At 42.5% G+C, this 20,277-nt stretch overlaps 1 protein-coding gene across 1 annotated transcript; it reads left to right on the top strand.

Moving 5' to 3' along the window:
- Window positions 1–353: 353 nt before the first annotated feature.
- Window positions 354–17,775, top strand: LOC308363495 (sodium/hydrogen exchanger 3-like; the record flags this gene model as incomplete). The annotated part of the gene is made up of 16 exons (XM_080836301.1): window positions 354–648; window positions 10,905–11,207; window positions 11,389–11,549; window positions 11,783–11,861; window positions 11,987–12,164; window positions 12,528–12,748; window positions 12,923–13,125; window positions 13,443–13,532; window positions 14,180–14,250; window positions 14,383–14,512; window positions 14,883–15,040; window positions 15,511–15,634; window positions 15,871–16,044; window positions 16,252–16,306; window positions 16,421–16,537; window positions 17,504–17,775. The coding sequence occupies 16 exons, from the start codon at window positions 354–356 to the stop codon at window positions 17,773–17,775; spliced, it is 2,631 nt and encodes an 876-aa protein (XP_080692427.1).
- Window positions 17,776–20,277: the final 2,502 nt, after the last annotated feature.

Raw genomic sequence — 20,277 nt, forward strand, 5'->3', positions numbered from 1 at the left:
AACAAACAAATGGACCTCTGTCTCATCATTAATGAACTGCTCAAACAAGACCGTCCAGGTGAGAGCTAGAGGGAGGGGCTACCTGTTACCTCACCTGCACAGACTGGACAAGGGAGGGAGGAGAGAAGCAAGTTCAGGAGGAGGAGGAGGTGATGTGGACACAAACACACACACACACACACACACACACATCCACACACACACACACACACACACGCACACACATACACACAGGGGCAATATAGACCTATAGAGAGGTGTGAAAGCCCTGTACTCAGAGGTGAGGGAGACTCAGACAGTGACAAAGCCAGAGGAAGGAGGCTTGGCAGAGGAAAGGCACTTGCTCTGGAGACATGGCAGGTGTGAGCAGACTGGTGCTGTTGCTCACCGGGGGCCTCCTGCTGCTGCTGCTGCTCCTGGGGACACCCTGCCAAGCCAACACAGAACCAGAACCAGACCTGGACCACCACACCGGGACCACCAATACTGACAGTGGAGATACCCATGACTCTGGGGGTAGCCACGAAGATGGCGGGCATGGCACAGTGAACATCACCACCCTGCCCATCGTGTCCTGGAAGTGGCACCACGTTGAGACGCCATACCTAGTGGCCCTGTGGATTCTGGTCTCTTGGCTCTGCAAATTAGGTAAGGTTGTGTTCAGATTTCATGTCTACATGCAGCCTGCCATTGAAATGAGATGCATGATTTGCACTGGACAGATGATTTCAATGGGTCTGCGAGATACATTTAAAAGCCTGCTTTGTTGTGCCATTTGTCAAAGTTAGTGATATTCTCAACAGTGATTTTAGAGCAGAGGTTCCATTGTAAAATCTAAATTAAGCTGTTGCTATGACAGTCCCTCATGTGCTTGATAAAAGAAAAAATGTATTGGTTTTCTAAATCTTAACAGCATACACAAATGCACAACAGGACTGCTGATACCAACTCAAGCCAAATACAAACAGCATTTCACAGTGTTGTTTTCTTTGACCTTTACAATTTCTGCTCTTACTGTCAAAGCAAAAAGGTGACATTTCAGTGCAAACTGAGAGTAAACATGGTTGTACCTACCACACAATTAGTACCCAAAACAATTATTCCACAATAAGCGATTTCTGTGTCTATCTCAGCCTGTTACATTTTGTTTCGGGGTACTTTAATACCATGCTGGGACTGTTTTTTGAATCAAGTAATAACCAAGTATCATACAACAACTTAACAACTAGAGCTCTGAATCACAGGGAGGAAATTAGCCTGTGCCATTTCATTATTGAATGAGAAGTTTAGGGGCTGTCACACAATGCACTATACATTATACACAGTGCACAATGCTGGAGGCTTTATATCCTCTTGTACGAGACATGTAAATATTTAAGACCATGCTGGAAGCTTGATGTCCTCTTATACGAGACAACCTGCAGGGATTGTCATGGCTGATTTGTAGGTTTTTGATAAAGTAAAAAAGGTTATTTTGCCAGTATAATGCAAACAGCATAAACCTGAGCAAGTCTCTAGACTATACTGGTTTTACAGAGTTTTGCTTTCCCTTTTTATACACCTGATTAATCCCTCTTATCTTTCTACCCTTCCCCTTGGGTTATGTGTCATGTTTTAATGGGAGGACCCATTGGGCCTGGAAATATTCATGTCATATTTGGTCTGCTCTCTGCACCTGTCTTCATGGCAAGGCCCAACCTAATAGCACCTGGTTTGCTAGAGAGTGAGAGAAATGTGGATGGGTCCCAGATTAAGAATGAATAGCCTCTGGGAGAAGATGGTGAGCTCACAGCAGACATGCTAATAGTTCCCCTGATACACTTACTTCCAAGCCCAGCTTAATGCTTTTCACACATCAGTATGCTTGCTTTGTTTGATTCCCATATAAACATAGCGTGCACATAATCGAATTCATCTCAGTAGCGTAAACAATTTTCAATAGTTTGTCAGACTACCACAGCGATTACACTGATTGTTGATTTTCTTGACACACAACTCAACATAATTGAGTTTTCCACCACGGGATACCACACCACACATGCTTTTGTGATAAATGTAGGTGTGTGTAGACATGTAAGCAAACACGTACAAGGCACAAAACACAATGCACAATGCAACACTCATGTTCAACTTGAAAAAACGTCATTCCCTCCAATGTGTTAAGGTCAAGTGTATGGTATTTTTGCACTGGCAAGGACCCATCCACTGATTACTTTAATTATCATTATCATCTAGACATGTTTCTCAATGGAAATTAGATGACTGTTTCACTTTCTTGATCAATAGGTTGCATTCATTTCTGATTGTCATGATTATATACAACATCTCTGTGGAATGGAAAAAAAACCTCTATCTCTGTAATATACAGCCGCGGAAAAAATTAAGAGACCACTTCAAAATTATCAGTTTCTCTGGTTTTACTTTTTATTGGTATGTGTTAAAGTAAAATGTACATTTTTGTTTTATTCTATAACCTACTGGCAACATTCCTACCAAATTTCGAATAAAAATATTGTCATTTAGATCATTTATTTGCAGAAAAATGACAATTGGTCAAATTAGCAAAAAATATGCAGTGTCTTCAGATCTCGAATAATGCAAAGAAAACAAGCTCATATTCATTTTTAAACTACACAATACTAATGCTTTAACTTAGGAAGAGTTCAGAAATCAATATTTGGTGGAATAACCTTGATTTAAAATCACAACTTTCATGTGTCTTGGCATGCTCTCCACCAGTCTTTCACATTGCCGTTGGGTGACTTTATGCTACTCCTGGCACAAGAATTCAAGCAGCTCGGCTTCTTTTCATGGCTTGTGACCATCCATCTTCCTCTTGATCACATTTCAGAGGTTTTTTATGGGATTCAGGTCTCGAAATTGGGCTGGCCATGACAGGGTCCTGATCTGGTGGTACTCCATCCACACCTTTATTGGCCTGGCTGTGTGGCATGGAGCATTGCCCTGCTGGAAAAAACACTTCTCAGAGTTGGGGAACATTGTCAGAGCAAAAGGAAGCAAGTTTTTCTTCCGGGACAACGTTGTACTTTGCCTGGCTGAGGTTTGTAAAAGACCATAAGGATTGAACCAAAGCGGACTGGAGGGTCTCCTAGTCTCCAATTTTCAGCTTTGCCCAACACATGGTCGTCTGATGGTTAGACGGAGACCTGGAGAGGCCTACAAGCCACAGAGTCTTGCACCTACTGTGAAATTGGACTCATCAGAGAAGACGAACTAGGAGACCCTCCAGTCCGCTTTGGTTCAATCCTTATGGTCTTTTACAAACCTCAGCCAGGCAAAGTACAACGTTGTCCCGGAAGAAAAACTTGCTTCCTTTTGCTCTGACAATGTTCCCCAACTCTGAGAAGTGTTTTTTCCAGCAGGGCAATGCTCCATGCCACACAGCCAGGCCAGTAAAGGTGTGGATGGAGTATCACCAGATCAGGACCCTGTCATGGCCAGCCCAATTTCGAGACCTGAATCCCATAAAAAAACCTCTGAAATGTGATCAAGAGGAAGATGGATGGTCACAAGCCATGAAAAGAAGCCGAGCTGCTTGAATTCTTGCGCCAGGAGTAGCATAAAGTCACCCAACGGCAATGTGAAAGACTGGTGGAGAGCATGCCAAGACACATGAAAGTTGTGATTTTAAATCAAGGTTATTCCACCAAATATTGATTTCTGAACTCTTCCTAAGTTAAAGCATTAGTATTGTGTAGTTTAAAAATGAATATGAGCTTGTTTTCTTTGCATTATTCGAGATCTGAAGACACTGCATCTTTTTTGCTATTTTGACCAATTGTCATTTTTCTGCAAATAAATGATCTAAATGACAATATTTTTATTTGAAATTTGGTAGGAATGTTGCCAGTAGGTTATAGAATAAAACAAAAATGTACATTTTACTTTAACACATACCAATAAATAGTAAAACCAGAGAAACTGATAATTTTGAAGTGGTCTCTTAATTTTTTCCGCGGCTGTATATTAGTCTCTGTAGTTGGAAAAAAGGAAATGTCACTAAAAAGACACCAGTCACCACTATAGTTAACACAGCTGTATCGCACAAATCACCTGTTAGCAAGCAGTGAGCAGCAAACAAATTCCTTACAATCATCTCTCCTTATAAGGTCTCTTTGGAAGACTTGAGAATCGACTTAAAGGACTAGTTAGTAGTTTTGAAATAGGCTTGGCGTAGACTTTTATGTAGGCTTGACATATAAACAGTGTTCCCTTAATATTTTTCTGCATTTTAAACACTCAATTCAACTCCTGCCCTTTACATGTAGTTGTTTACCTGTCTTATACGTCTAGAAGCGAAGTGTGCATAAATGCATGGCATGGAACTCACCTCTTCCACCATTACCTTTGAATGCTCTCTGAGAAAGATGATTGTCATTGTCATTGGTGGAGCATTTGGTAATCGGCATGCTGATGTTATGGCAGTTTCACTATGTGGGTGACAGTGTCCTGATGAATGAGCAATACTGTTGGTGCTGCAGTCTCACGTTTCACAACAGAGGAAAGTGAAGATTTTGACAAGAAATATCATTAGTAGTACTCACAGAGTATGACAATGTGTGATCTGTCACTGGTGGAAAAAAGTATGGAATACTTTCCTTGAAGGGAAATTCTACCCAAACTCAGATACAGTATGTGAGGCTGCATTTCTCTCGAGTTGAGTGATTGTTTAAAAGAGAGGAAAAAGTGTGGTATTGTGGCTTAGAACAGGAACGCATCACATTTATTATCACATCATGCTTCATGTTGCATGTATTACATTTTTTGTGTCAACCTCATATCATGTTCTTTCTATTTTGAAGGTTAGATCCAGCGTTTTACTCAATTTAAACCATAGGCCTATTCCAAGTTGAGTGAGTGGGCAGTGTACGTGTGCTGCGAAGAATATTTTCACAAACCCAAGCCAAGACGTGATGTCTGGTCAACAAACGAAAGGCAGAACTCCTGACTTGAAGTGAGATAAGGGTTGTGGATCACTAGACTGTGTCGAAATGTCACATTTAAGCTCAGCGGGACAGAAAAGTGTAGAAAAAGAAAGTGTCCGGGGGGCACTGTGGCGCAACCAGTAGCCCCGACCACATTCAGGCTTGATGCCCATGGAGGACACAGGTTCGGTTCCGGCCTGATGTCATTTCTCCTGTCCACTCCCCACCTCTTCTCCCTCTCATTTCCTGTCCAACTCTTCACTATAACTATCGATTAAAGGCCATAAAGCCCAAAAATAAATCTTAAAAAAAAAAAGAAAGAAAGTGTCCTGCACCAGGGATCAATTAACTTCAAAATTGTCACTGTCTGGCTTATAGATAAAGGGGAGGGCAGCTCTGGACATGGGCCCAAAAACATGCCATCCCAAATTTGTGAGATTTACACACAATTGATTTTTCAGGGGGTACAAATGAGCTATGCTCCTGTCCCCACACCCTTCCCTACTGTATAAAGGTGAGAGCGATTCTATGCTTCATCTCCCTCAACCCCGACGGCGATATACTGTAGTTAACGTTTCACACACCTTCACATACTGCATCAAACCAAAGCCCTCACAAAACTGTTGGAGTAGTCCTTATTTAAACAACAGAAATGTGGTGCCATCAGTCTGCAACAACATTAATGTGAGCTGAAGTGTGACCGGTGGTATGTGTACACAGGGCTCACATCAGCGGAACCAAGACAAGCGGCTCGACGCCCACGGGCAGAAAGGTGTCAAAATGATGTAAGATGGCGGGTTAATGTGGAGCTATATTAAGCCAGTTTCAGGCCCATTGCTCCCTGAAGGACGTATGCTGCTGGAGAGCATCTTGGTGACTCAGGTGTCTGTGCTGCACTGAAATAATCATGGCCACAGGTCTTCATCACCACAGACTGTACTCTGTGGTGAGGTCAGAGAGAGGACAGAGAAGAAAAGTGAAGAAGATAGGGGTAGAACATGTTTGTCACAGGGGTACAATGAGTGTTCCTAGAACTCACATATAAACAGTTTTGTGCTGATCCGGTCATGATTAACATAGCTGATTGTGCCAAATATGGCCAAATCAGTTACTTTTATGAAACTAAATTGTTAGTGTTCATTCGAACATATCCCAGTTGAAATACTCATACTCAAGTCTTAAATAAACTTCGGGTCTGATAGAGAAATATGAAACTCTAACAATAATCAAGTATGAATGTATTAATCAAGTGCCTTATATTTAATAATTAGCTTGTATGTATCATGTGCTTATGTAAGCAGGAATATGGCTTTTCTGTGTTTCTGTGTGTGTGTGTAACTTAGATTATTAGATGCCACTTAATCTGCATATGTGTAATAGCATCACCAGAGGTGATAAGAAGGGTCGAACTGTGCTTCTTTCGACCTTGTCTAAAACTGACATCCTTGCAAGACAGGAAGCATAGTAAGATGACCTCTGACGTCAGAGACCCACCACGTGGTTATCCCTGCTGACAAACTGTTTTGGCATTAGAGACTGCTAACTTCTTTCTATATAAACCCTGTGTGATGTGTTTAATTTTACTTCTCTCTCGTCTGCTGCAGTCTGTGAGTGACCCCAGGCTCCCTCTCTCTGGCCAGCCAGGACGTGGTTGAGCCTGACAAGCTTGTTGTTGTTGTTTAATAAATATACTTATATACAACTCCGGAGTCCTGAGGTAACTTAGGTGAATTTTCACTTAACAAGGTCAGTAATAATTAGGAACCATGTGTGTTGACCATGGATTTCATTGTTGCGTTAAGTACCTCTTTAGTACCTCTTTACAAAGGTTTAAGACTTTAAGTCACACCTTATACACCTTCTCGTAACATAAGAGCTTGGTTTATTTGTTTATAACTTAAACTTAAAGTCCCCCCCCCCTCTACACACACACACACAGACCAGTCAGGATATGGGAATTACTCAGTTTGCATCATTTTTTTTAAAACATCAATTGCTCCATTGTGCCTGATTCTTTTCACACAGTTCTGGGCTCTCAGCCCATTAAAACACCCTGCTGATTGAGTGCCTTGCATCACCGGAGCACAATCATCAGGAACCTATAAGGCCCTCTTTCATGACGAATGACATAAGGAGACTGAAGAGAATGCAGGCCCTGGGCATATCTGAGTTATTATGTGAGGTTTTTGTTTCTCAGCGGACACTCTTGTATTAACCTAGTAAATGCTGCCTCACTGTGGAGCTTCACAGACATATCTAAATACTCTGAGCCGAGTGAAAGAAATGGACACCTCCCTTGCATATGACCAGAGAGTGGATTGTAGCTCACATTTGTCATTCTTGTAACCACTGGCACCTAGCATAGGTGAGTACAGACAGGGAAGCTCTAGAGACAGGGCAGAGGACACATACCAGTCAGTGCTTTGCAATGACCACTGGTAATTCCCCTCATGTCTGAAGGTACTAATATTAGTGTTACTCAGCCTTTTTTCTTCTATTAACCTATCATGTGCTGCCTCACTGTGGAATGTTCCAGAATCACTCAGTACTCCGTGCCCAGTTATAGAGATGGACCCCACACTGGCATATGACCGGAGTTTCATGTCTAAGGTTCATATCTCTGGTTTATCCTCAGATAAGTCCATTATTCAATGTTCATTGCGTCCCTTTGAGAAAGATACCCACAGGGCACATGTGAGTGAAAGGAAGGCTTAGTCTCAGTGTCTCTATATCATCAATTCTTCTTCTCTCAGTCCTACATGGCAAGGATGATGAAGAATGGGGGAAAGGCTTCCTGCTGTTCTTGTGCAGACGGAATGTTGAGTATATTTGAAAAAACTATAATGTCCCATAAAACAGATTCAAATGACAAACCCTATTTTAGTAGAATAATGACTTGAAAAGTCAGACAAACACTTCATCAAGTCACTGATTTTGATAAGTTTTAGCGTTGCTCAATGACACAGTGCTGAATAACATCTTTTATTAGAATACGTTTGGATGGCAGTAACTGAAAGGGTCTGGTAACTCACTCCCAGTATTAGGAGACATGGAGACTGGAGACTTCACCATCCCCAAACTTAGACCGATTGAGGAATCTTCTCCAGGGCCCAGACAGAATGTTAGTGTGAGAGAGTGTGAATTGTTCACTCATCCACATAGGAAAACCTTTAACGGATGTTGTGTAACGAAGCGGTCAATCATTAAGGGACACTTCAGTGCAGAATTCTATCAGAGTCCAAGCGTGTCAGTATGCATCTGTTAAATGATTTCTGCTCAGTCAAAAATGTATAATCAAGGTCAGCCGTGTCTGTGCATGCTGAGAATGTCAACGGCCATCCATCCTGGACTTTGTCTTGAACATAACCATGTGTGTGGAATGATATGACAATATATGGAATCATAAATATGGCATTGAATTGCACAGATTACAGTATGGGGCTTTCATGATAGGGCTTATGAAGAGTTGGAGCTTGCTGGCTCATTTAGGAATTTGAACGTTCAGTAATGTGACCAGTAATTTGTGATTTGTACCCACAACAATGTCCCTTAAAATCCACTGCTGACTTTTTTAAAGCATCACTGGACCAGCTTGCTATGAGCAGCGAACACCCAGCCTTACATTTATCTGACTTACGGGTGACCAACAGGGCCTTCAATAAAGCTCTCTTAACTGGAAAGGTGTCTGTATTACTGTGATTCTGCCATGAGATGACACGACGTATGAGGTTTTACAAGGGGGCTGGAAGGGTGGCCATTTGTCCCACCCTGTGAAGAGATATGCTTTGTATAAAAGGCTGAGTCTCTGCCTCAGAGTACCTCTGCCCTCATCGCATCAGTGCATCTACCTGACCACACAGAGTTAGAGGGAGTGAGAGAGAGAAAGAGACAGAGAGAGAGAGAAGGGGGGAAAGCCAGGGAGAGGAGCTGGGACAATTAGGACATCTTGTTCAGCCAACTTTTCACAGCCAGTGTCAGAGCTTTGCCTGGGTCTGCACTCCGCTATCGTCAAATTCTGATCTCACATCTGTTCTGGAGTCAGAACTGCGCTGGTTTTGGGACAAAAGCACTATAACTAGCTTTGCAGTATTTTGTGGTGCTGGAAGACTTCTTTTTTGGGACTTTTTCTGGGAGCTGTGTTGGACAGCTGAAGACTTCTGAAGATTTGTTTGGCAAGCGAAGAGCTTAGACTCGTCCATCTCACCATCTGTCTTCTGGTCATCACCATGCATGTTGCCCACTCCTGCCTGTTGGGGTTGGTGTTACTTACAAGCTTGACACAAGAGGTGCCAACGGAGGAGAGTTCAGGGTCACCTAGTGAGCACTTTGTAAACGAAACCAGGCACTATGGATCCGCTCATCACCTGGAGACCGCTTCCAGGGTGCTCAGAGTATCGCCTGGACGCACACAGGACGAGGCTGTGCTTCACAATTCTGGGAACCATGAGTCTGCACATCAACCCAAGAACATTTCTGAGGTTGCCATAGTCTCATTCAAATGGGACCATGTACAGGAGCCTTATGTGATTGTGCTGTGGATATTTGTGGCAGGAATGGCTAAGCTGGGTGGGTATCATTTGGACAATATGAGAAAGGTTTAATATAATAATATTAATAATAAAATAATACTTGTAAAAAGACAAAAATGGCTAATAATCTTCTACTAGTGTATCTAGATGGATACTATGCAATCATGCCTATAGAGTGTAAGTGCCACTGCTTCGCTTCTTTTCAGTTGGCTATGAAAAGAAATAGCTATTTTACCTCTTATTAGTTTAATAGTCAGTAGGTGGGCAATATTGATTCTATCAATATGTGTGCAACCTGGGGAAACAGCCCATGGTCTAAGCATTGTTACTACTTTTATATACTGGAATGTAAGGCATGATCATAGCATTTTTCAGAGTCATAACTTTGAGGTACATTCCTTGACCACCAGTGTTATCACTGTTCAGGTGAGAAAACTGACTACATTCATTATGAATCGCCTTGGCCACTCAGGTCATGTAAATAAAGTGACAATGACAGGGTTTGAATCAAACACAGGCAGGAAGGAGATTGTCTAAAGGCTGACACTAGCACAAGGCGGTGAGTGAAGGCTGTGGTTGTTCTAGTGGCCAGCGAAAAGAAAAGATGGGTGGCAGACTCATGGTAGCAGTTGTTTACACGCTGTTACAGGAGTCCTGCGACTAACCACATTTCACTGATAAAATCAGTTTAAGTCGTTTTCTGACCTGTAACATCAGAAGATGGCTGAGATGTGTACGTTTCTCCTAAGGCTACATTTGGTTGTGCTTCGAGGTTTCTTTAATGTTTTTAACATTACAGCTGCATTATAGCTGCATGCATCAGGCAATTCTGTCATTTCTTAGAGGTTTAATTTAATGTATGCAGGGTTGGGACGGAAGAGTCTTTTTTTATTACTGCCCTCTATTGTCTTTTCTCAACTGGAAGTCCCAAAGACTTCACTGCAGGACATTAAAACCTAGTCTCTTTGAAAAGGTTGTGTACAAAAATATTTACTGAGCAAAGCATAGCCACATTTAGGGCATCACCCTCTTAAATCACCTTAAAAGCCTTTTCTGAATAAGAGTTTTGTCTATTTGTTTCCCCAGCCCATACCAGTATAATCTGTGAAGAATTAATAATGCACCAAAGGAAAAGTTAACGCTACCACGGGCTGTTGAAACTATAATCCACAAGCTGACGTTAATCATTCACAAGCCAAAATAAACAAAATATCACCTCAAAGTAGAGATCAAGATTTCTTCTGAAGGTGTTGATTTGACCTTTGCAAAGAGAATGGAAAAATAAACAACCACTGTGACGTAGCATATGTGGAGTACCGTAAATAATACTTACCCCAGCAGAAACTGAAGTGAAAGTGTGAACCCTTGTTGGTTTAAATGAGCTGACTGTGATTCCCTCTCTCTCGCTCCCTCTGTCTCTTACCTGCAGTGCTTGAGCTGAACCATCATGTGACCAGCGTAGTTCCCGAGAGCGGCCTGCTCATCCTCATCGGCTTCATCCTTGGGGGGATCGTGTGGGGAGCTGACAAGGCCCAGACCTTCACCCTGACGCCCACCGTCTTCTTCTTCTACCTGCTGCCCCAGATCATCCTGGACGCTGGCTACTTCATGCCCAACAAGCTCTTCTTCAGCAACTTGGGCGCCATCCTCATCTACGCCGTCATTGGAACGTGCTGGAACGCCGGCGCCGTGGGACTCTCCCTGTGGGGCTGCTACGAAGGGGGTGCTATGGGTGAGTGGCCAAGAGGTACAGAAGGTCAAGGGGTCAACCACACTGGTAAATTGATAATGATCATGATGATGATCATCCATGATCAGTGATCATCACCCACCCAGAATGTAGTAGAACATTTAAGTAGAAGATTAACCATGGCAGCGCTCTGAGGTGACAGGTCATGACCTTTGTTCTGAAGGTGAACTCGACATAGGCCTGCTGCAGTTTCTGCTCTTTGGAAGTCTGATTTCTGCTGTGGACCCAGTGGCTGTGATTGCGGTGTTTGAGGAGGTGCATGTCAACGAGGTTCTCTTCATCCTGGTCTTCGGGGAGTCACTCCTCAACGACGGTGTCACTGTGGTTAGTTTCCCCTACCTTCATCATACCTACTTACAGAATGGACAGAATGGATACATTTACACGTTTATCTACAATAATTAAAACATTATATAATAAATATATAAATTAATCTGAGGGTGGAAGATTTACATAGTTCACATTTGATCTTTTGAAATTTGGTGAGCATATATACCGATCATGTTCCAGATTAGGTGATTTGGAACATATCTGTGGATCTGAATTGTTTCCCTTAGGTGCTCTTCAACGTTTTTGATTCTTTTGTGTCTCTGGGAGGGCCAAACATCGACGCTGTGGAAATCATCAGAGGCATAAGTAAGAATAGAAGAGTCTTATGTTAACCTTCTCTGTTGCTGTTGTAATGTCATGTTATTTCAAAAATGTCTCCAATCTTCCTAATTCGTCACTCCCTTGTCCCTTCTCTCTTCTAATCCCTACAGTCTCGTTTTTCGTGGTGGCTTTCGGAGGGGCGCTGGTGGGCGTGTTGTTTGCCGTCCTGCTTTCACTGATCACCAGATATACCAAGAATATCCAGATTATTGAGGCCGGCTTCATCTTTGTACTCGGCTACCTGTCCTACTTGACCGCAGAGATGCTATCCCTCTCAGCCATCCTGTCGTAAGGGCAACATCCACCTTCACTTGTCAAAACCCACAAAAGTACACAGACACAGACACAGACACAGACACAGACACACACACACACACACACACACACACACACACACACACACACACACACACACACACACACACACACACACACACACACACACACACACACACACACACACAAAGCAGACATACAAACACAAACTTTACTCACACATAAAAACAGACACGTAACAAAGTAAATCGTTATAAGCAATTATCTTTTCTGTGATAAATAACTGGCCTTTGGTCATTGATCACATCTCTGGCGCCTAGCAGTTTTAGAGGCTCCAAAGCTACCGTGACTGATGACTGAGCCATGTGATGACAGGATAACATTCTGTGGGGTGTGCTGCCAGAAGTACATCAATGCCAACATGGACGAAAGGTCTGTGACCACGGTGCGCTACGTGATGAAGGTGTTTGCCAACGGCTCCGAGACCATGATCTTCGTCTTCCTCGGTGTTACGGCCATCGATAAAGTCATCTGGGTCTGGAACACAGGCTTCATCCTGCTCACACTCTTCTTTGTCCTCTTATACAGATTCATCGGTGAGCAAAATCAGCATGGGGATGCCCAAAAGAGTGTGAGTGCGAGCGTGTGTGTGTGTGTGTGTGTGTGTGTGTGTGTGTGTGTGGGCCTGAGCCTGAGCCTGAGAGTGCTTGTGTTTCAAATGCATCTGTGCATCTGTGTTTGAGCATATGTGACCTGTGTTTTTTCCACAGGTGTCTTCGTCCTGACGTGGATCTTGAATAAGAACCGTCTGGTGCCCATTGAGCTCATTGATCAGGTGGTCATGTCCTACGGGGGACTGCGAGGGGCGGTGGCCTACGGGCTGGCAGTGATGCTGGATGAAAAAAAGATCACCGAGAAGAACCTCATGATCAGCACCACACTCATTGTTGTCTACTTCACTGTGATCTTACAGGTGAGGTTTGACATTGCTCTGTCCTAATAGAGAAGACAAGTCGGGAAAGTCCGGGGACACCTGTGGTCCGCATCTAGGGCTTCTTTTATGCATGCCATAGCAGCTGCATTCTGTGGACACAATGATTTCTGCCACTCAGTTAAAAACGAATGACAATATCAAGTTCACAAAATCAAACCTAATATTTGCACTGACAAAATTGTGATTACACTGCAAATTCAAAAAAAAAAAATCTGTTGTTTGTATTCTGAGTCCCTCACCAAGTCGGCATGCATGTGTGAGTCGTATCTCTGATTGATGAATGTGAATGTCTCCAGGGAGTCACCATGAAGCCCCTGGTGCAGTGGTTGAAGGTGAAGAGGGCGGCCGAGACAGAGATCAAGCTGGTGGAGAAAGTTAACAACAGGGTGAGTCTATACGACGTACCATACATCTCATATAGGTAAAGAAAACGATATGGACAAACAGAATGAGATCCTGAGCACAAAGAAACACAAGGAATCAAAATAGCAAAAAATCGAGAGAAATCAGATGCCATATGCCATAATGCCCTCAGAGAAAGAGCTAGGCTTATATCTTTGTGATTTCAAGTACAAACGAGGAAACTAGAGACTAAACAGATTACTCTAGCATATCATACACTATCTGAATCAGCCAAAATACTCCAAGTTCGTTTACGTTTTTCTTCGTCCGTTACAGTGCCAACTTCAGCACACACACGTGAACCTTATATAGCAAGATATCCATGCCTGTGATAACTAAAAACTAGCAAACCCATTTGTTTAACATTCATTTTCTTCCCCAAAGCAAAAATATGAGTTAAACCGTTTTAATATATATTTAATACATACAAATTAGTAAGAGCTTTATTTATTTTTCCCTGCCATTTTTTCCCTGCCTGGAGCTAGGGGGTGCTGCAGCACCCTCAGCACCCCCCTTCCTGCGCCACATTGTCTAAATTAGTGAATGATACAATGAGTGATGTATGCTATTCTGAGATCAGGAGATTATTTGGCAGTACAACTTCTCACTCTCATTCTGTGTCAATTACTAGGCTTTTGATCACATCCTGTGTGCGGTTGAAGACATCTGTGGACGAATCGGAGACAAATGGTGGACCAGAGGGTAAGCCAGAACAGAACAAAAATATCATGTTGATGGGTTTCATACAGCTGTCTAAAGTTTGCATTTGTAATGTAATAATATGCAGCATGAAGAGGGGAAAATCAAGTTGTTAGAACGTGTTCTCTCCATCAGGTGGAAACGCTTTGAGGAGAACTACATCAGCTGGTTACTGATGAAGCCCAAACCTAGGAAGTCCAAAGACCAACTCTTTGGCATTTTCCACAAGCTCAACCTCGAGGATGCCATGAACTATATCACAGAGGTGAAAGAGATGAGATTAAAATCATTTTGTGGAGCTAATCTTCTTTATTTCTACCATAACATACTCTTTTATATTCTATATTTGAAGTAAGTATTGTTCTTAAGATGCTTTTCACAAGCCTAACTTCACATACGTAACATAATTGAAAACAGAGAAATCTAGTCTTGTGTTTTTAACGTTATTGAAAATAAGTCGGTTTGTAGCAAAGGGAGAGCGATTACCTCCCCTGGCCTTCAACACAGGCACTCTGACTCGACACCAAGAAGATCATCATATTGCAGTTCGAGCATATACTCACACTCAACCCCAGTGACACCTTTTGTCACATCACTGTAAGCTAATTGATAACAGCGCCGTCTGCTGGTCACAGGGTGAGCGCAGGGGCTCTCTGGCCTTCCTGCGTAAAGAGGATGATGCCCAGGTGGACTTCAAGAAAAAGTTTGGCGCAGACATCGATGACATGATGCCAAATATCATGGTGGACACGGAGCACAGCGGGCCAGACCACGTACCTGTGGTTTCCTTCATGTGAGTAGAAGAATGCACTACTGCATGGCTCATTGGGGAGCCCTGTTCTTTCATGGTCCCCTGATAGGAGTATTATCACTCTAAACTACTCCATACTGCACTAAAAGTTAATGACACAAAGGATGACATTAACTGGCATGTCATGAACACGTGGGATAAAGCGGGACATGTGGGACACACGGAACAAACCGCAAATGTCTACATGCAGAAACAAATGAACTACTGACTGAAAGGGCCATCCGCTATTGAACAGGGCAAGCATATGCTGATCGATAAATCAGACATTCAGCCCACATAACCATCCCAAATGAATGCTATGGGCTTTCAGTTTTTTATTTCTGTATTTCATTTTAATGTTTTAGTTCATGTGATGTGAAATGTTGTGCTATTTAATATGTTAATTCACAAAGGAACCTGAGGTAGATGGAAGTTGTCTGTGTGTATCTGAGGTTTACTTCTGGCTTTGTCAGACGGGACCCTGTGCCATCTGTGTCTCTGGACATGTACGAGCAGGACCTGCAGGGCATGAGGGGCGGGGAGGACCTGAATGCCCATCACCTGCTGCACCAGCATCTGTACAGGAGCAGGAAACATGTATGGACAACAAATCCCCCCCCCCCCCCCCCCCCCCCCAACACCCACCCACACACACAGACTCTCTCACACATATAGACATACACACACATATATATTGCACTCTTAGATAGATATTAGATATTAATTATTATTTTGACTCAAGTTTCACAATAATATTGCCAGCAGTCTGCAAATACTGACATGCAAGATTGAAACGACTCTTTACTCTCTGCCTCTTTCTGGGGTCCAATCAGCACCGTCACAAGTACAGCAGGAGCAACTTCAGCATTAACCAGAGTGAGGATGAAGTGCAGGAGATCTTCCAGAGGACCATGAGGAGCCGCCTGGAGTCCTTCAAGTCCACCAAGATGGGTGTGGCACCCGGCAAGATCATCACCAAGCACCCTCAGAAGGAGCGACAACAAAAGGTCAGAGGTCACCCAAAGAACTTCCTTGTCTTTTACTTGTTTGCTATTGGTCAGAATCCAAAGAGCCATTGTGTGAAGAACAAAGAATTTCAAATATATCTTGAATCTCCCTAATCTTTTGTTAAATCATTTCAGTTAAATGTATTTCATCTTTTTGTGTCTATACCAAACAAAAGTGGCAGCTACAGCAATGTGATCTCTTTGCAGATGGCCAATGGCAAGCCCACAGACAGAAGCAGAAGCCATCCCTTTGGCGATGAAGGTGAGACTGATCTCCTGTTTATAGTTTGTTAGCCAACTAGCAATCATGCTTGTCACTCTTTCAAGTCAACATCTTTCTTGTTTTGTTGTGATCTCTTTTTCCTGTGTGGAGCAGATTTTGAGTTCTCAGCCTCAGCCTCAGCCTCGGACAGTGCCTCTGGAGGCGAGGGGGCTACTGCAGGTGGATACTCCTTCAGGACACCCTACACCAGTGGTCCCCAAATGGCGGCCCGTGGGCCAGATCCGGCCCGGGTACGGCACATTTTTGGCCCGCGACCTCGTAAAAAAAAAAAAAAAAAAAATTTTTTTTTTTTAAGATTAACGTTCTTTTTGGCCTCGCAAACTGTGTAGTAGGCTAACGTTACGGTTTGAGTGATGGTGAGCGCGATACGGCGAAATATTTGATAAAAAGATTCTGAATAGAAAGTTTACCTTTTAAAAGTTGTGCAAAAGAAGCGAGCTTCACTGTTGTCTGAAAATCTCAACGGGCAGCTTTTCAGCAGAGTCTGAAATGTGCACTTTATAATTGTATTTTGTACACCCCTGTTTGGCAATGTTGTTTTTCAATACAATAAAACATTGCATAAAGCAAGCCAATCTACTTTTCCATGATAAGAGCATTAAAGTAAAATTTGCGATTAATTAATTTGCGATTAATCGTGATTAAATATTTTAATCGTTTGACAGCACTAATAAAAACTGTTATTTTTTTAAACCGCTGTCATTTTTTTTTTTGGGGGGGGGGGGGTTGTTGGCCCTCAGCCTCACTTGCTTTACATAATTTGGCCCTTGGGGGAAAATAATTGGGGACCACTGCCCTACACTGTTGGAGGTACAATCCCCCGCCACAGACACATACAAAAGCTATCAAACTGTGAAACAGTGAGTTCTTACTGGCTGAGGGCATCACAAATAAATGTCACACAAGCATGGAGTCAGCTGAAACAGCATGTGCAAGGCAACTGCAGTGAAGAGCAACTCTTAGCCTGCAAAGCTCATGTTACACGAGATTCATGCAGCAATTTAATACTTTTTAAATAGATAATGAAGAGGACCATCTATGCCGGTAATTCTGTATTCTATTAAAGTATTGTTAAAAAATACTAAATGTGAAAATATTTGACATGAATGGAATATTAATGAAAGGACTATCAATGAAAGACTAGACAAACTTTTTAAACATTTCTGTGCTCCCTAGCTGGGATTGAGAACCCCGCTTTTATGCCGGAGATGGACACGCCCCCTCCGATGCACACCCCACCGTGGCTGAACCAGCCCGAGACGGACGGGACGGTGGTGCCTTCCCAGCGTGCTCAGCGGCGCCTACCCTGGACGCCCAGCCAGATCCGTCGGCTGGCCCCCCTGCGCGTCAGCACGCGCTCCGAAGACTCCTTTGTAATGGCCGACATCCTCAGCCCAGACGAGGACCCTGAAGATCCACAGCCCCGCCAGGACAGGTCCCATAAGTAGGCACCCAGTGGGTCCCCTCAGTAGTGATTGCCAAAGGACCACAGTAAAGATGAGTTTGATCTGACGGGCTGTTGCTAGATCCTCCAGGGTTTAGTGTTGTATCTCTTCCATGCCCTCCATAGCATACAATTCCCACAATCCATTGGGCTCATCTTCCTTTTATTTTTTAACTAGCCAACCCTTTCTGGTTGGTATTGTGTGCTGTTTGTTAAAGATGTGAAAACTATTGATGCAGACTATGAAGACTATGCACTGAACTGTATTTAAGAGTTAAGGATAGTGGCCGGAATAGGACAGGAAACAAAAAAGATATGAGATTCTTGTGTTGAGGCCTTTTAAACCATACAAGCCTATTTGTTTTGATCTTGTTCAGAGGCCCAAGGCATATTTTCACATGTAAATAGAACTGTTACAGTGTAAGCACTGATATTTATTTTTGGCACATCAGGCATAAAAGGTTTATGTTGATATTTATTTGGGTCAAGCTGTTGCTGAAATCAATGTACTTATCGAGAGTGGGAAATTATCTTTTGATTTCATCTTAATCCATTCATTACAGTTGACATTTGAGGCTTGTGTCAGGAGAATCACCAATATGATTTACAGTCTTTCAATTGTCATACTGTGTTGTCACATAATCTACTGTAAATTGTTGTTAAATAAATAAAATAAATATTTATACCTTCACAGCTCTTGGGGAATTTCTGTGCACCGATTTTCGTTAATGGATATTACTGTTGACTTTGCAGGCTTGGATATGTAAGTTAAAACAAGGATGTTGATAACAGTAGTAGTAGTAAAAAAGATGGCCTTAAGCGCAATGTTCATTCATAAACCATCAAACTTATATTTGATAATTGTTTCTTTATCAATATTCCCACACACACAACTCAGTTCTGTGAATATCAAGGGGATACAATACTGACAACACCTCTGGAGGGTATTCATCACCTTTGGCACCTTAGAGAGAAAAGAGGACAACTGAGACATTTTTTTTTGTTTACATATATATTTTAATTAAAATAACAATTAAATAGGACAACCAAATAAAAGGCTCAAGGAAAGACCAAAGTCAGATAAGTGTTAAGACAAAACAACAACAAAACAATTTTTACATATATATTTCTAAAATAGGACATTTTTTTCATGATCAGGCAGGCGATTCAGCACATCATACTGTGATCAAAGCAGTATTTAACTGTTATTATCCCTCTTTATGAATTAATATGCAGCAAGTCATGGTCAGCTGAGGTGCAGGGTTTGGAGATGTCTGGAGTTGACCTTCAGATGCAGTCCAAGATTCTGGCGAGAGGTTGTTGATATCTGAGCTTAACAGCCAATCAAATTTCACCCCCTCCCTTCCGTGCTGCCAGAGCAACGTGCTGATTGGCTGCAATTGTTTGTTGTCCATTTATACAGACAGGGCAGCGTACACCGTAATTTATTGGAGCGCACACAGTGAACGGACAGCTAAAGGAACCGTGACGAGAAATGAACTGAATTTTCCAAAAACATTATTGGATTAGGATCACAGACTGCACGTTTAAGGTAGGCGGACACCGGTGTGACACACACACAAACACACATACACCGATTCTCTTAGTTGTGATGATTAAAAGAGAAGGAGATCCCTCTTCAGCTTCTTTCACTACCACAAAGGGTGTCTTAACCAGCCAATGGGAAGCCAAAAAAAAAGAAGAGTTCTCAGAGTCTGGTGTTCCTTCTGCATGTGATTGGCTGTCTGTGCACACAGAGAGCCGTCTGACTGGGCTGATGCCCAGCTGTGTAGGTTGTGCTATACAAGTGCCCACCTGCCTACAAGTACAGTTGGTCCTGACACCTCAAAGATGATCCGCATATCAATGTGTTCTTGGCATATAAAGAGGTACACCAGTCTCTCGTATACTCGTAAACTCACATACACACACACACACACTATACAGAATATCATATATCAATATATACTCATCATCCATGTAGACAAGGCTCTTTTTTTTGCCCCTTTAAACATTTTTAAGTAAAAGCATATTTTTCTTGGATTAATATTTAGTTTTGTTTTCAGCACCATCAGGAAAGGCACATTCTACTGACTACTCACTTTCAGGATTATCCTTCTCCTCCCTCCTCTCTTCAACTTCAGATGAAAAAAAAAAAAAGGACAGAGGAGGAGACAGAACTAGAGCAGGAAATCATGTCAGAGGCACAAAGGGCAAGGATGCCACAGGTTGCTACAGCAACTGCATCACTAATACATTCTGGATCTTTGAAAGCTAGGTTGAGCAGACATGCAGGTGTAACATCAAATGGACCACAACAAAGCAATTTTTGTCGATATAAATATGTCCTTGCTTCATTTAAGCATGCCAGTCAGCGACCAAAAGACAATACATTCATGTCTTCTCTAAAAAATTCTCAAAAATATTTATGAGGCAATTACTGCATGTTTTTTGCAAACCAGGCAAAATGACTGGTGATGACCTCGAGCCTCGGTCAGAAAATAAC

Source organism: Sprattus sprattus (genome assembly GCF_963457725.1).
Source record: "Sprattus sprattus genome assembly, chromosome: 4".
NCBI classification, from domain to species: domain Eukaryota; kingdom Metazoa; phylum Chordata; class Actinopteri; order Clupeiformes; family Clupeidae; genus Sprattus; species Sprattus sprattus.